General features: G+C 37.8%; 1 protein-coding gene across 2 annotated transcripts in view; it reads left to right on the forward strand.

Moving 5' to 3' along the window:
• The first annotated feature begins 717 nt into the window (after positions 1-717).
• Hen1 (Hen1 methyltransferase) overlaps positions 718-14,888 on the forward strand; it is a 39,922-nt gene continuing 25,751 nt past the window's right edge. The window contains exons 1-3 of one of the 2 annotated variants that reach the window (XM_081764722.1): positions 718-1,215; positions 8,230-8,461; positions 13,948-14,195. In XM_081764722.1, coding sequence (XP_081620848.1) covers positions 1,151-1,215; positions 8,230-8,461; positions 13,948-14,195 — 545 coding nt within the window. In that variant the 5' untranslated portion in view covers positions 718-1,150. The remainder of the gene's footprint in view (positions 1,216-8,229; positions 8,462-13,947; positions 14,196-14,888) is intronic. The other variant, XM_081764721.1, reaches the window with a different exon arrangement.

Consider the following 14,888-nt stretch of genomic DNA (forward strand, 5'->3'; position numbering starts at 1 on the left):
GATAATACTACCCAAACGAACTTGTTCAACAATCTATATTTCCGTTTTTTTTTTTTTTTTAAATTTCCTCTAAGTGTGTGCTCATAATCTCAAGAGCTAAGTGTAGAACACTTCTGAATAAATAATCTTATTCTAGAATTAATATAAAAAAAACATTACTATAAAGAACTGCGGTATCACTTCAGGGGCGTCATTTAGGGGGGCAGGGAGGGGCAATTGCCCCTCCCTGAGTTTGAGATCTATATAGATTTTATCAATAGAATAGTAGAAAATTAGTGAAAAACGCGAAATTTTGCTTATATGAAGGGGTCTTTCCCCCCAAGCAAAATCTGAAATGACGCTCCTGTATCACTTAGTGCCACTGTGGTAGCAGTCACTTTTTTGTATTGGCTGCAACAACAATATTTTTAGTGTTTAATGGAGTATGCTATCACCATAATCGACTGCATTATCAACTCAACACAGTTAGGTAAAAACTAAAGCATAAATTTGTAAAATTGATTCTACATGTAAAACTGTGCGTATAAAAGAATAAGTTATTAACTTTGAAAATTGATAAATCGTGACAATATGCGTCCCGCCGAGCGTCTGGTCGGGACACGGGACAAATAAGTCAGAAATCGGGACGGTGGGTAATAATACTTGAAATATTAGGTTAAAAGGCTTATTTTGATCCCCATTGTCCAGATAACATAATATCTAATGATGGGAATATGTCACTTTTTTCGACCCTGGTAGTTATGTTAAAAACAGATTTCCGTTTAACAAAGAGTCCTTTGAAAGAAGATTTTACTTATGGTGGAAGGATCTAAAATTTCCAGTCATTAGTTCGAAGTATTCAGTGAAAAGATATGTTCTTTGAATCACTTTGCAAGTGAACTATTTAGATAGATTAAGAACGAGCAGAAACTTGTCCTAGTGTTACAGAAGGCGGTGTATCTAAATACGAGAAGAAACTACTAATAGTTTAGTTTATCTGAATTTGTGGCGAATATCTACAAATAATTTGTAATTATGTTAAACGACACATAATAGTATAAATAAAACAAAATGATAATCGTGTTTCATGGAATATACGTCGTAATTCGGTTCATTGTAACATGCATAAACAATAACTTCGCTAACCAAATCGAAGTTGATACCCAGTTTAATGAGGATCAAAAAGAAGTTCAGTGCGAAAGGTATATTTTTCACTAGGGTGCTGTCCCACGTTAGGTAAACGTAGTTCTGTAGAATTCACAAAAAAATTTGGTACGTTAATTTAGAAGGTCAATCTTGTAAGTACTGAAAATATATCGGGATTTTCCCTGTCACGTATAATGTAAAAATACGAAGTATAAATAGCTGTTTTGCACGTTAAGCTCCACAAGATACTCATGGTAAGATGAAATGCTATGTAAATATAAGGCATTTATTCCGAAGTTGATTGTCCACCTAGTTTTGGGCTAAAAGCGTAATAATTGGTTCCATTGTGTATCAAAGTTTTATAGGTGCTGGTATAGTTTTGGCGCACCATGTTTTGGAAGATTTACAGGTGAAATTGAATGATAAGATGTGTTCATAAGGAACATATTTTTGCAAGCGACAAAATTTTATACTAATACAGTTGTATTTCAGGTTTAGAACTGTAGGGTTACAAGTGTAAAATCATTACAAGTGCTTTACGGTGGATAAAATAACAAGATGACCAGAATTTTTACTTGCAAAAACGGGACACATACGTATCGGCGACGCAGGGGGAGGGGGGTAAATATGTGACTTCCAGATTGTATTTTGGGACTCAACAATGTTTTCAATTTACAAAATACACAAGTAAGAATGATAACACAGCATCTCTAACTTAAGTACTACCCAACAATACTTTTAACTACTTGAACACTCAGAAATCGAACTCAATTCTCAGTTCCAGACACGGCTGAACCTTCCCAATGAGTGTTGGTACGGAAGTGTAGAATTTGCATTGACCATTTATATTTTGAATGATAATTAGGGGACACCTGGGTCATATTTGCTTAAAAACGGGACATTTAGGCGTCCCGTTTGGAATCAAAAACGGGACAACGGTTGAAAATAAGGGACTGTCCCGGCTAAAACGGGACGTCTGGTCACCTTGTAAAATAAGTGAGTGCATATGAAAGATGATTCTATTAGATGTCATTTTCCGCCGGCGGTGTATTTCTGCACAGTATACAGAAGCTGTATTTTATGTTTACAAGTGCAACGTTACTAGTGTAAACCTATGACAATTGCTATTGAAACTCGCATGTTTGCCAAAATCTTTTTTTTTTTTTGGCTGCCCTCGCTCACGCGTATACCTACCATCGCTGACGCGCCTGCTCCCTTTGCGGGCCAACCTGCTACGCCCTATTCTGTCTCGGTTGGATAGCATTCGTGCTTTTTTATTGGTCACCTAGCACAGGTTCGTTTGTGCTACGCAAATCGTAAAAGGATTGTAATTTTTCATCAATTATATCTGGTGGCTCCCTTGAATTCTATATATATGGCAAGTGAGCTGTTTTCATATCGTCAAGTGCAAATCTTTTAGGAATCGATAGGAAGTAAGTTAGTGATAGAATTACGATTTTTCAGCAATTATTTCTAGTGGTGCGCCAAAATATGTTTAGTATTTAATTTAAATAGTATTGCCGAGCGAGCGTTAGCGAGTGAAGGCGGGTTATAGCTCCGCAGAGCATATTGTTTTGTGTCTTTATTAGAGCTAAATGGAAAAGGGAAACTGTGTTCTAGAACCTGGCCGCCATGTTGATTATGTTACCGTTTCGTTGTCAAGTATAAGTTTCTCCATTTCTTTAGTTATTTGCTTACCGCATTTTTTACAATCTTTTTTCAAGATTTATTAGGCCATGACTTTTACATAATTTTAATAGATTTTCCTGGTTATCACCAGGCTCATTGCATTCCCATAATTCCAGTTTGAAGTAAAGTAGGTTCCTCCGCTTGCCAAATAGTTCCATTTTTAGAAGCGTATCAGTGATATTTGGGTTAAATTCCAAAGTACTACCATCTTCGGAATAAATGGCGTATGTATTCAGTGCGCAGCATATTGGAATGAATTTGAAGAGTAAGTGAAAGTATTGTGTTCGTTATGCATATAGCCCTCGTCGCTGATGCCCCTGCTCCCTACAGGAGCACCCTGTAGCTATCGCTCGGGCCCTCTGCTGCGCTATTGCCCTGACTCGGTTAGACGGCGTTTATGCTTTCTAGTGGCCACGTATCACAAGTTGGTTCGTGTTGTATGCAATAGTTTTTATGCCATACGTCCACATTGTATTTATACTGAACCCTCTTGAAGATCTGGAGGTAGTGATAGAGGTGCTCATTTAGTGCATGCTCTGCTAAAAGAAACACAAAGCTCTAACCTATCCTAAAAATGTAAGAAATGTGTCAAAATTTGGTAGAATCATCTACTCCAGCAATGCCCTTGCTTTTTATTGGCAACCTAGCACAAGTTCGTTAGTGGTAGAGCGCTTACTTCGTGCGTTGAGTCCGTGGTTCGATTTCCGGCCAAGTAAGTTTGTGGATAAAATAGTATCCACAGGCTTTGTCTGGCATTCTCATTTCACCAATTTTTACATCATCATTCACCTGCCTTAATCATCCGTCTCCCGTAGCCTAAAGGGCATAATTGTGTGACGTTAAACTGAAAGATTTGAAGATTTTATGGCATATCACCACTTTGTATTTATACTCATAATGGGGAAGCCCTCCCCTCCCTGAAGTGAATATGCGCCCAATAATGTAGCTCCCGTTTAAAAAATACTTCCTGATTCCTGATGAAACAAGTAAGTATGTCATGAATGCAAGTATGTATATCTCAACTAAATCTGCACACTTGTGAGCAATAATTATGTTGTAACATTTGGTAAGTTAAACACTTACTTAGTGCTTGCACCTGTAAGAGATTTTCTGTACACTTCCTGCCACTTTTATTCCTTTCGTGTTTGCGAGATTAATTCACTCATATGAAAATCAAATTACTTTATGAAGATATTTTTGTACTTTCGGTGCAAAGGTTCTGGAATTGAAATAAGACTTCTTGATAAACTGGTTCTTTATGTAGGAAATAAACCCCGGCGATTTCTTTGTGAAAGAACTGGAATTAAGTTGAGTTAATTTTGAGTTTTGCGCTCCTTTCAGCAGCCAAGCTATACGAGATGATGTCCTACAGCTTAACATCAAATCCGAACCATATGACCTCCCGCCGGGAATGAAACCCTGGTCTCCCACTTGGAAGAATCAGAGATTAAACGAATTCTACCATGTGTGTTTACAACTAACACTCCTTTATGCGCTGGTTGTTCTTTCCTTGAGATAATTTTTGTTAGCGGCAAGAACGTTTATCGAACACTTTTACAGACGCAATCAGCAAAATACTGTTTGACTTATCTTTTTAATAATAATGCGTCGATTTATTTTTAAGTTAAAATGACGATTAAAGTTGTTATATGATAAACGGAGGAATCAACAGATTTTAATATTCAATCAAATTACAAATCGAAGAAGTTTTGGGTTTAGGTTCCAAAGTTGGCCGTCCGTTTCTAGCAATATTTTGAAAATTTACTGGGAAGAAATGGATAATTTCTTATATACAGGGTGGTAGGTAACTCACCGACAAACTTTTTGGGAGGCGATTCCTTATACGAAATGCAAGAAAAAAGTTCTAATAAACATGGGCTAAAAAATGCCTCCTTTCAGAGTTATGATCCATTGAAAATTCGAAAAATCATTTTTCAAAACTCCCAAACTTAGAAACTATAGGACCTATCCCAAACGGTTTAAGGAATTACACAGGAACTGGTATACGCTCTATCTAAATATCGATGTTTCAGTATTCTCCGGTACCAGCGAAACGAACGCACCACTAGTACTTAGAGAAGTATTCCTATACTTCAACTTCTTTTTTACAGTTCCTTTCACCGATAACAGAGGATCGTAAAACATGGATATTTAGATAGAGAACATTTGAGGGGAGATTGAAGTTTATGAGTAAAGACGTAACTAAAATTTCGTTTGTTTTAGAAATTCCGTAATTTCGGAGAACAGGCTTCAGTCCGAAAGACACCGCCACCCTAACCCCTTTGGCAAATCCGTCATTGCTAGTAATTAGTAATAACAACAATTTAAAACAAGAAATGAAATCAGCCAGGAATCACAGTACACGCACTATCTCTACATTCACAGATGGAATTAAGAACTTTTGTCGGAATGGTCGAATGTGGGACTGAATCCCGGATTTCCCAATAGAAGCGGAAAAGCTAACCACTCACTCATGTTTGTTGTGCTTGACTTAAATCTATTTCGTAGTTTTTCTTTTTCTTTCTTTCTTAAAAAAAAAAAAAAAAAAAAAAAAAAACAAGGGAAAGTTCCGTAATGACATGTTGAATTCTTGTTAAAAATTCAGAAACTTTCAGGACTGGGTAAACCGTGATGCTGGTTATATATTCCAGAGCCTTGAAAACCAAACGCTCAGATAAACAGCATTAAGCATGTGATCCATGAACAGAAAATTCAGTACTTTCCTGATTCTAAGCAAACTTAAGGAACAGTTAGTGCATTTGCAGAATTTGGGACTTTACCGATCGTGCAGGTCCGAAGCACTGATAGATGGTAACAGATTATTACTTATGTAATAAATTAATAGAAAATACATTTTCAACATTCCTGTTCCATTTCAAAGAAGTTTCTGTAGGGGTAGCAAAGGCGGAAGCGAGAGATGCATTAACAAATTAGGTGATTTTTGAGCGTCCCATACAAAGATTGCATTTTTTTTTCAGCCTTTTAAAGTAATACGTTGAATTGTAATAAAGCAATGATTATTTTTGATTGTCTCTCTAGTACGAATATTTATGAAAGTCTCGGAAGTGAGACATAATAAACTTATAGGCTATAACAGATTGACGAGGGAATGATATTTATTTATTTAACAGTCACCAGATGCAGCTCAGAGGCTATTTTATACTGGATATCTAACAACAACATGGAAAAGATTTGGGAATGTATCGACCAGGGCCTGTTTTAGTAGGGACCATTCCGACTGCCTGGTAGGACTGAGGGAAACAGTGAAAACCCCGTCAGGATGGCCGGCAGCGGGAATCGAATCCATGACCTCCCGAATGCGAACCAAACATTGTACCACTTGAGTCACTTGATATACGTAATGAACAAAGAGAAGAACATGTTATTTTTGAGAAGGCTACGGCATTCGAAACTTAAATTTGTTTTGTGCGTTTGTTCAGTAAATATATTATTACCTTCCCGATGTATTATTTGAACTCACACACATAGTACAATAAATTCTGTATGTCATGTAACAGTTTTTCCTTGTTTTTGCATTTTTAATTCACAATAAAAAAAATATTGCTTATAATGCATATGAAAGTTAAAACTTAACTGCAACTTATTATATATATGGATTAATTTTTTGGGATTCATAATAAAAATGTGTTAAGAATTAAAATTGTTTGAAATATGTTTTCGAAATTCATGTTTATTTTTGAGGTTTTGTATTATTATCTGCATCCACTTACTTAAATGAGTTTTTGTATTGTAGAGAAGCGAAACAAAGCCTGCTTTATCAATTTAAAGCAGAATTTGAAAAAAAGCCCAAAGTTTCCCAAGCAAAAAAAGCGAAGCAGAAAAACCGCGGTCCCCCCTGAAAAAAAGAAGACTTTTTTTTTTCCGAAGCCTTGCATCTCTATTCGGGATTGAAATAAGTTAACGACTGGCAATCAATTCAAAATTCAAGCCCAATACTTTCACTTAAATGGCATAATTAACATTTAATATTAATTCCTAATGTTTTATCTTCAGTTCGTGACCTGTATTACGCGAGAAGAATGATTTGATTTAAATAATAAAAAAAATCAACAAAAACTATTTTTTTAAAAAAAATCATGATTTTTTCCACCCTGCTTCTCACCGCACGCCACTGTGTCTAATATCTTACATATCCCACAAAACGCCAAGACTGACTCATCGACGATAGGAAGCGAGTAGCATGGAGTGATGAGTCTCGATTCTGACTGCATCACGCCGATGGTAGGTTACGAATATTGTGCCAGTCCAAGCCATGAATCCAACATGCACGGTAGTCTGGGGCGTTTTCTCTTGGCAAGTTTGGGATCTTCGGTTCATATACGATGCACTCCAACTGTATCGAAGTACTAAGATCTGCTGGGTAATTACATACACATCTTTATGTTTTCTTCCATCCGGATGTAAAGAGAGTGTGCAACATAATAGTTGTTCATGTCACAAATGCCTTGTTGGCTACAACCTGGTTCGAGGATCATTCTACTCACTTCTCCCTGCTGAAACGGAGATAAAGAAAACCGGACTTAAATATCATTGAACACCTCTTAGATAATTTAGAAAACGGGTGGAAGCACGTCAACCAATACCAGCGTCCTTATTAAATTGATAGGAAATTATAGATTTTGCAGGTCATGCCTCCGGACCACTTCTCTAAACGTTAAATTCATGCCTCTTCGTGTGACTGCTGTTTTCAAGGTCATAGGAGTAGCGCAGCTCGTTAGTAATCAGATATCTTGAATTCAGTGGCATTCCATTGTATTTCAGAATGAAACACAGCTTAATGAATACTAGAACAATGAACACGGTTGTGTTATATGCCTTGATACAGAAAACAGTTTGGCCCGTGGTTAAAACACAGGAGATTTTTTAGTGCCAGCGTATCACTTCAAACCCCAGAACAACGAATGTTCCATTGGGCCTTTCTTTCAGCTGCATGGTCACCTTGGTTAGGACATCGATGATCACGATCATTCAAGGGTGCTTATCCCTTGCAGTTTCCCCCGATTATTTTTTCTTTTACCGTTATCTATGTACTCCAGCGAAACTCTTAATAATGTTGAACGAGAAAACTCGATTTGGCACACGATTCTGAAATTGAATAGCTCGTGCGCGAAGAACTTTTTTTTTTTTTTTTTTTTTTTGCCTGGATTGATGACGTCAAAATTACACATTTTACCGATTAGGTCACTTTTACCAACTGCTTTGAGAGGGATACACTTTCAACTACTGTATATATATATTCTATAGCAACGTCCGCGCATTTGCAGAATGAAGTAACAGCGCCACAATATATGCATAACGCGTCTACGCGTCTATCCCGAATTCAGTACCACTTCAGTGTATATACTTTATGAGAGTTAATCGTTAATACGCTGTTTTTTATATTTAATTTTCTAGCCATTCCGCGGAAGAAGTAATATGCAATGATGACAGTATTGATCAGACCAAGCAAGTTATTATTACTGATGAAGATAATACGCATTTTCATGGTGATGTTTGTGAAGATTGTTTTGAACCTGATCAAAAACATAAATTTGAGCCAAAGTTTTACCCTCCAGCGTACATACAGCGATATTTAGCAGTAACTGAAGTATTGAAACATGAGAAATGGCAAGGCAAAATACATAAGGTAAGGCGAGACTCATAGGATATGTTTTCTATTTGTCAAGAAGGAAAAAAGATGTTTTGGTGGTGGATGTTAAATGTTTTTCTTATTCGGCAGACCTGAGACTGTATTTAAATCGTGTAATACAATTCATTGGCATTTGCACTTCAGCATTGTAAGTTTAGTTTCTATACTGTCCAGTCCCTTTAGGATATATCCTAATAGTAGTAAGAAAAAAGTGGATATTTCCATGGAAAAGTAGTTACTTCTGATATTATTAAACATAATCTTGATCCAGATCGAAATAATTTATTGCATGTCTTTATTTCTTAATTCTTATCAAGTTTTCGTGCTGCCTACTCTATTATATCACCCTTTCCCCTTCTCTTCCTGAAAAAAAAAAATGCTGTTATGTTCTATATGGTAAAGAAAGATGACAATAAATGCAAGTGAGTGCCAATGGTAGAATTAATAAAAGGATGGTACTTCGGTGATAAAAGAATTAATGAAAAGATGTTAGTTGGGTTAATAAATGCAAATGAGTGATGATGAAAGAACTAATGAAAAGATGGTAGTTGGGTTAATAAATGCACGTGAGTGATGATAAAAGAATTAATGAAAAGATGGTAGTTGGGTTAATAAATGCAAGTGAGTGATGATAAAAGAATTAATGAAAAGTTGGTAGTTGGGTTAATGAATGCAACTGAGTGATGATGGAAGAATTAATAAAAGGATAGTGGTTGGTGATCCATGAGTGGTAATGAAGGAATTAAGAAACGAAAGTGGTTGGGGCAATAAATGCAAGTGAATGGCGAAATAATAATAAGAATGTGGTTGGGGAAACGGAAGAATAATAAAATAAAACACAAATACGATGTTCTTCACCATATTTCGCGTGGCTTGGAATCGAGCCAGAGCCCTTCCTCATTTAAAATTGCTTAACGGTTAACCTATTTGGTCTAGGAATTAATTCGTGCGGTTGGTACGCACACATTGAAGCTGTAGTACAAACACAAAATACATAAATACCTTAAGAAAAATATTGTCCATCGCTAGCCACCACTTTCGCCCATCTGTCAGGCAATGTACGGATTCCGTGGCGAAAGAAGTCCTCATCCTTGGAAGCGATCCAGTCAGAGACCCATTTTTCGATATCTTCTGAAGAAGTAAACCGCTGTCCAATCAAATCGTTGTTCACGCAATCGAACAAGTAGTAGTCCGAAGGAGCAACGTCTGGTGAATACGGCGGGTGGGGTAAAACTTCCCATCCGACATTTTCTAAATAGGTTTTGACCGGTTTTGCGCCATGTGGGCGAGCGTTATCATGTTGAACAATAAGTTTATCATGTCTGTTCTCCCATTCTGGTCGTGTTCTGGCCAGAGCTTGCTTCAAACGCATTAATTGTCGTCGATAACGTTCTCCATTTATAGTTTCACCCGGTTGCAGCAGCTCATAGTACACCACACCTTTCATATCCCACCATATGCACAGCATAACCTTTGCACAGTGAATATCTCGTTTTGGTTGTGATGGACCTGGTTCACCTGGTTTCACCCAGGCCTTTTTTCGTTTAGGGTTCTCGTAATGGATCCACTTCTCATCACCCGTAATAATTCGATGCAGAAACCCCTTTCTGCTCTGTCGTTGAAGCAGCAATTCGCAAACGGTTTTTCGTCTTTCAACGTCTCTGTCTTTCAATTCATGTGGAACCCAATGTGACATCTTTTGAATCATTCCCATGGCTTTCAAGCGTTTGGAGACTGTTGTTTGATCAACGCCTAATGCTGCTGCAAGTTGTTCCTGCGTTTGACACGAATCCTGCTCGAGCAATGCTGTCAATTCTTCGTCTTAAAATTTTTTTGGCTGTCCAGCTCGCTCTTGGTCTGCCAAGCCGAAATCACCACTTCTAAACCGTGCAAACCACTTCTGACACGTTCGCTCAGCTAGAGCATGGTCACCATACACTTCCACCAAAATACGATGACTTTCAGTCGCACTTTTCTGCATGTTAAAGTAATGCAGCAGGACACCCCGCAAAAACACTTTATCAGGCACAAATTGCGCCATGTTCACTTAACTACAAACTGGTGTTGTTGACGCTTTAATCCACTGCCCTATACTACGAACGATACGCGATGATAGGGGTTTGCAACACATGTGTGGATACACGGAACTGTGGGACGCTCCGTTCGTTTCGCCATCTCTTGTCCACCCGCACGAATTAATTCCTAGACCAAATACAATGCCATCTCGCTTTAAATATATATGTATTTATATAAGCTTTGTAAAGGGGTATGAGGATGAGGGCTAAAACCGTATTGTAAATTACTTATATTTTTAGTTAAGAAACTTCCATTATCAGCGATGAGGTAATTTTGTACATGAAATGTTAGCAATTGAAAGTGGCATTATATTTTAGTAACTTCAGGAAAATTACGAAGAAGCTTAAGTCAAGATCACGAAACGAGAATTTTGAACTAAAAACCTCCCGATTGCGAGACGGAAAACTTAACTGTTCAATGCTTCTTTGGACTTAACACTTGTTTTCAGCAGGATTCTACGAGACAGGATCAGCTGTTCAAAACGGGATCTAAACTATTATTTGGGTTTGGTGCGAGGCAAATGATCCGACCAGGAAGTGAACCCTTAACGCGCTTAGAAGGAACCTACTTGAGTGCGAAGTTGAGATAACCAGTATTCGTCAAGAGTACGTGTCCACCATACAGCCGCATAGGAAATGACCACCACAAGAGGAGTTAAAAGGAAACTTACCTGAAAAGCAGGCGAATTTTTGGGCAATTTCAGGAGAACGTAACGGATACCGGAAACCAGGAAACTGGTGTTAGCAGCGATCGCAGCGTCATCTGATCCCGACGGCGGCGTATGCGTGTTTGTAGGTGAAAATACGTAGAGAAGTTCGGACGAGAGATAGTTAAATAGGACACGATGAAAACGTGAACGGCCAGTGACGAGAATGATAAGTGCAGTAATCTCGTTGTGAAACATGTATCTAGACGAAAGGTAGCAATGGAAATTGTGAACAAGGCAAACGATGCTATGTACCTGCAACGACAGTTGCCACAGTTGACAGTTCACGTTCCAGAGACGGATGAAATATCCAGTAGGGAGAAGGAATGACAAATGACATTCTCACTACATTTTTGCAGGTCGATGTAGTGAATTGCATAATAGCATATACTCTGGATTGTAATGACAACGTAGAGGAGTCTGTGCACGAAGATGATATGGTATATTAGTGACAGTGTCAAGGTGGGGTCATCGTCGGCAACGTCAGATGTCACAATCTCCACAGAAAGTAAACAGCGTAAAGATGGAGACTTTACAATTTCGAAAGCAAGAATGCGAAGCCACAGACAAACATGTGAATGTTACACCTGTAATTCAGATAAATAATTACAAAATATCAAAAAAGTAGGGAATAGTCAATTGTCAAATCATATAGGGGGTTTTAGGTGGAGAACATTGATCGAGGATTCAGTAAATTCTTTTTTCGCTGGAGGAGGCCGCGGTGGCTCAGTGGTAGAGCGTTCACCTCTGGTGCTTGGGGTCCCGGGTTCGATCCCAGCCCCCGCCAAGTGAACTTTGTGGTGGACAAACACCGTGTGCGTGGGTTTTCTCGGGGTTCTCCCGTTTCCTCCCACTTTCTTCATTCCACCCTTTCTTTCATTACTCATCATCACCGTCTCCTTTAGCCTAACCGGCATAACCGTGGGACGTAAAACTCAAAGATTTCATTTTCTTTTTTCGCTGGAGTTGCGGAACTTCATGCATATTTTGAAGTTTCCTCCTGAATACATGGTTAGCCAAGGGACTTGCAGCATGGGGTAAGATGTTTCGATTCCCAGTAGAAGCACATGTAACTCGAATTTTACGTTATAAACAGTAGATTAGTGATTTAGTGCTGAAAATTGAGTGGTCGAATGAATTACCCGTTTGCTTTAGAAATGATCCAAATTGAATGAATATTTGTACTTCAGTGCATTATTAAAACATTGTTGTGTCCCTATTTTTAAAGTTAATATATATATATATATATATATATATATATATATATATATATATATATATATATATATATATATATATATATATATATATATATATATATATATATATATACAACAAATGAATCTAGTTAATTTCCACCATTACTTAGTTTTTTGTATTCATTCCAAATTATACTGTTAATAAGTATGAAAATTAATGGGTGTGTAGTCAAATGATTGTTACAGTGTTGATTAAGAAATTCAATTGAAAGAAATAAGTTGAGCAGTGTTGGCAACATTAATTGTTTTCCATTTCTTGAGTAGCTTGAATTCCTTATGCTGAGTGAAATATTTAAAATTAAGTTGAATAATTCCGTATGGATATATGAGTATGCAATGGCAAATTCGTTGTTATACTAATAATATTCCTAGTATTTCCTGTAATATTTGTGTCTCATATTACGAGGGGGAGTCCGAAAATTAGTTTCCGCTCTCGTTCTCCTCAGGAAAACGAACAACAATGGGGAAACAAGACAGCGGTTGCACGCGTAACACCCAGACACAAATGGGTATCGTTCGCCCGTGATCCTCCAGATGGCGCCATCGCAGGGCTTGCGCAAAGCGGAGACGAGTCTCTCAGTCTGAGCCTGTTAGCTATGGAGAGAAGGCGCGTTTTGACGACGTGGTCAAAGAAGGAAGTGCGAGCGGTTGTCTGCTATGCATGGGCACCAAAACATCTTGTGTTCTGTTGTTGGATGACAATGCGACACCACACTCAGCGACGGCAACGCAAAATCATATTGCAACTCTTGGATGGGAGCGCCTTGCCCATCCGCCATACGGTCCTGATCTCGCACCCATTGACTTCCATCTGTTTCCGGCTTTGAAGAAGACTCTTGGCGGCAGGCGCTTTGGAAGCAATGCTGAAGTCACTGAGGCTGTTCGACGATTCTTCCATATGCAGAGCCCTGAATTTTTCCTGGAAAGGCTTTTGAAGCTTATAGACCGGTATGACAAATGTCTCAATGTACGTGGTACTTATGTAGAAAAATAAAGGTATGTCTGATCTTTAATGTCACATGCTAAGTCACATGCTATTTTTGGTCTTGCATTCCCACCTCTGTCCACAGTCGCCTGGGGAAACTTATTTTCGGACTCCTCCTCGTAGAATTTAAAGAAATATTTTCAAAGTGAAAAATCACTGGACGCCCCAAAACCAGAAGGAGAAGGGGGTGAAGTCTGTTTTGCCGCCATTGCGTATACGCTGGGGATGGACGGGTATGATCTATAAAGATTTCATCAAATCATTTTGAGAAACAGCGCAGTTGGATGTAATTATCAACAAAAGATTTGCGTGTTCTTTAATTAATTTTATAATACTTAATTTATCATCGAAAACAACGATTTAACGTTAGAGCTATTTAAATGTGTGTCAGAAATATTTAAGGGTACAACTAATAATTCTTTTTATTATATATTCAGTAAATGTATTTGTTAAATAGGTGGTGGACTTCGGATGTTCAAATATGGCCCTTTTCCAGTATTTGAAGCGTATACCAGGTATACATGAAGTACTCGCCGTTGACATAGATGCTGATGTTTTAGAAGATTATAAGCACAGGTGTGCACCGCTAGTATCTGATTATTTGGAAGAAAGATCCGAGCCATTAATAGTTCGTATTCTCTGTGGAAGCATTGAAGATAAAGATTCATATTTGAAAGAAACTGATGCTGTTATTTGTATCGAACTGTAAGTATTTTATTTTTGCATTGAACATAGGAATAGTAATAATAATAATAATATCATTTCAAGTAACTGTTGCTCCTAAGATCTCGTTTTTGGTGCCTAAGACCAGACCAGAAACTTGCTAAATAAGATTGCAAGAAAAAAGAAAAGCTAAGAATACCACTCGTTAAACTACTTTTAAACGTGTAATGAAACAAAATATTTTTCCTTTACTTGTGTTGATTCTTTAATTAACTTTGTACAATCCTAGTTAAAGGCAGTCTTGAGAAACAATGGGATTACATAATCAATTTATAACTAAGTGCAGATAAAAACTGTGCCTCGTGAGTTTTATCAAATTTAGTCTCGTGCCTAATAAGCCTAAACCTCCAACAAGTTTTGGATTCGTGGAGCCCGCGGTGGCTCAGTGGTAGAGCGCTCACATGGGGTTCCTGGTTCGATCCCATCTCGTCCCAAGTGGCTTTATGGCGAACAAACGCCGTGTGGGTGGGTTATCTGTGGGTTCTTCCGTTTCGTCTCACTTTCTTCATTCCACTATTTCAGTCATTCTCATCATCGCCCCTCTTCGTTACCTTACATGGCATAATCGTAGGACGTAAAATTCTAAGAAAAATTTTGGGATTGTTTCTAAGAGTTTTACACTTTAAACAAAATCGAGTAGATACCACAGTGGATATAAATCATAAAATGTATTAG

The sequence above is a fragment of the Thermobia domestica genome, chromosome 7 (genome assembly GCF_964235325.1).
Source record: "Thermobia domestica chromosome 7, izTheDome1.hap1.1, whole genome shotgun sequence".
Lineage (NCBI taxonomy): Eukaryota > Metazoa > Arthropoda > Insecta > Zygentoma > Lepismatidae > Thermobia > Thermobia domestica.